At 35.8% G+C, this 2,500-nt stretch overlaps 1 protein-coding gene across 1 annotated transcript in view; it reads left to right on the top strand.

The window, feature by feature from the left end:
* LOC109083021 (cilia- and flagella-associated protein 69-like) overlaps positions 1-2,500 on the top strand; it is a 14,072-nt gene that overhangs the window by 3,398 nt on the left and 8,174 nt on the right. The window contains exons 6-7 of the mRNA XM_042755723.1: positions 2,251-2,349; positions 2,432-2,500. The exon at positions 2,432-2,500 is cut by the window's right edge and continues 84 nt beyond it. Coding sequence (XP_042611657.1) covers positions 2,251-2,349; positions 2,432-2,500 — 168 coding nt within the window. The remainder of the gene's footprint in view (positions 1-2,250; positions 2,350-2,431) is intronic.

Below are 2,500 nucleotides of genomic sequence, written 5' to 3'. Positions count from 1 at the left end.
CTTGAGTCCAGCTCATATTAACCACATGATCAGCAAGATGATTTAAAAAAGAAGAAAATAATACTTTCATTCATCATGGATGCATTAAATTGACCAAAAGTTACAGTAAAGACCTTTATAATGTTACTAAAGATTTCTATTTCTAATAAATGCTGTTTTTTTTTTTTTTTTTTTTACTTTCTATTCATCTGTGAATCCTGAAAAATAAAATGAATCACAGTTATATTGTCACAATCACAAAATCACAAAATATTGTGCAGCACAACTGTTTTCAACATTGATAATAAGATGAAATGTTTCTTGAGCAGCAAATCATCATATTAGAATGATTTCTGAAGATCATGTGACACTGAAGACTAGAGTAATGATGCTGAAAATACAGCTGCACATCACAGAAATATATTACAGTTTAACAGAGATTCACACAGAAAACAGTTGTTTGAAACTGTAATAATATTTAACTGTTTTTACTGTATTTTTTGATCAAATAAATGCAACCTTGGTGAGCAGAAGAGACTTCTTTAAAAAACATTACAGAGAAATGAGAATCTAACGAGAATCACACGGGGGCGTTTTTAAGGGGGGGGGGGGTTTTTAAATTTAAAAGGAAAGTAATTTGGAATTACATTTGGTGTTAAATGTGCTCAAACAGACATTTAAATTATAATTTCTCTTTAACGAATTCTGGTGTTTGTGAGCACATGTCCTCTCTCCAGGGGGATGAGTGTATTCTCTCTATAATGAGTGTGTTACGACAGGTTTTCTTCTCTCTATAATGAGTCAAGTCAAGTCACCTTTATTTATATAGCACTTTAAACAAAAAAGATTGTGTCAAAGCAACTGAACAACATTAATTAGGAAACAGTGTGTCAATAATGCAAAATGACAGTTAAAGCAGTTCATCACTGAATTCAGTTATGTCATCATTCAGCTCAGTTTAGTTTAAATAGTATCTGTGCAATCATTTGCAATCAATGAGTGTGTTACAACAGGTTTTCTTCTCTCTATAATGAGTGTGTTACAACAGGTTTTCTTCTCTCTATTATGAGTGTTACGACAGGTTTTCTTCTCTCTATAATGAGTGTGTTACGACAGGTTTTCATTCAGATTTTCTCTCTATAATGAGTGTGTTACAACAGGTTTTCTTCTCTCTATAATGAGTGTTACGACAGGTTTTCTTCTCTCTATAATGAGTGTGTTACGACAGGTTTTCATGTCAGATTTTCTTCTCTCTATAATGAGTGTGTTACGACAGGTATTCTTCTCTCTATAATGAGTGTGTTACGACAGGTATTCTTCTCTCTATAATGAGTTTGTTACGACAGGTTATCTTCTCTCTATAATGAGTGTGTTATGACAGGTTATCTTCTCTCTATAATGAGTGTGTCACGACAGGTTTTCTTCTCTCTATAATGAGTGTTACGACAGGTTTTCTTCTCTCTATAATGAGTGTGTTACGACAGGTTATCTTCTCTCTATAATGAGTGTGTTACGACAGGTTTTCTTCTCTCTATAATGAGTGTTACGACAGGTATTCTCTCTATAATGAGTGTGTTACGACAGGTTTTCTTCTCTCTATAATGAGTGTTACGACAGGTTTTCTTCTCTCTATAATGAGTGTTACGACAGGTATTCTTCTCTCTATAATGAGTGTTATGACAGGTTTTCTTCTCTCTATAATGAGTGTGTTACGACAGGTTTTTTTCTCTCTATAATGAGTGTTATGACAGGTTTTCTTCTCTCTATAATGAGTGACGTTACGACAGGTTTTCTTCTCTCCATAATGAGTGTGTTACGACAGGTTTTCTTCTCTCTATAATGAGTGTTACGACAGGTATTCTTCTCTCTATAATGAGTTTGTTATGACAGGTTATCTTCTCTCTATAATGAGTGTGTCACGACAGGTATTCTTCTCTCTATAATGAGTGTTATGACAGGTTTTCTTCTCTCTATAATGAGTGTGTTACGACAGGTTTTTTTCTCTCTATAATGAGTGTGTTACGACAGGTTTTTTTCTCTCTATAATGAGTGTGTTACGACAGGTTTTTTTCTCTCTATAATGAGTGTGTTACGACAGGTTTTTCTCTCTATAATGAGTTTGTTATCACAGGTTATCTTCTCTCTATAATGAGTGTGTCACGACAGGTATTCTTCTCTCTATAATGTGTGTGTTACGACAGGTTTTTTTCTCTCTATAATGAGTGTGTTACGACAGGTTTTTTTCTCTCTATAATGTGTGTGTTACGACAGGTTTTCTGATGAGGATCCCGCTGCCGGAGGTGCGACGTCAGATCTGTTCATCTCTGATCACCTTCTACAGCCGCGACAAACACAAACACAGCTCTGACGGTGAGAGGCGTGACTGAGCTCTTCAGATGTGAATGGCTGTATTCATCCTGTGTGTGTGTGTGTGTGTGTGTGTGTGTCTCAGGTGTGTGTCCCACCCGTGCTGACTACAGAGCTCTGATGCTGGAGCGCAGTGGTGTTTCTGAGACGCTGG

Source organism: Cyprinus carpio, unplaced genomic scaffold, assembly GCF_018340385.1.
Source record: "Cyprinus carpio isolate SPL01 unplaced genomic scaffold, ASM1834038v1 S000006746, whole genome shotgun sequence".
NCBI classification, from domain to species: Eukaryota; Metazoa; Chordata; class Actinopteri; order Cypriniformes; family Cyprinidae; genus Cyprinus; species Cyprinus carpio.
This window is presented reverse-complemented; position numbering and strand designations above follow the sequence as displayed.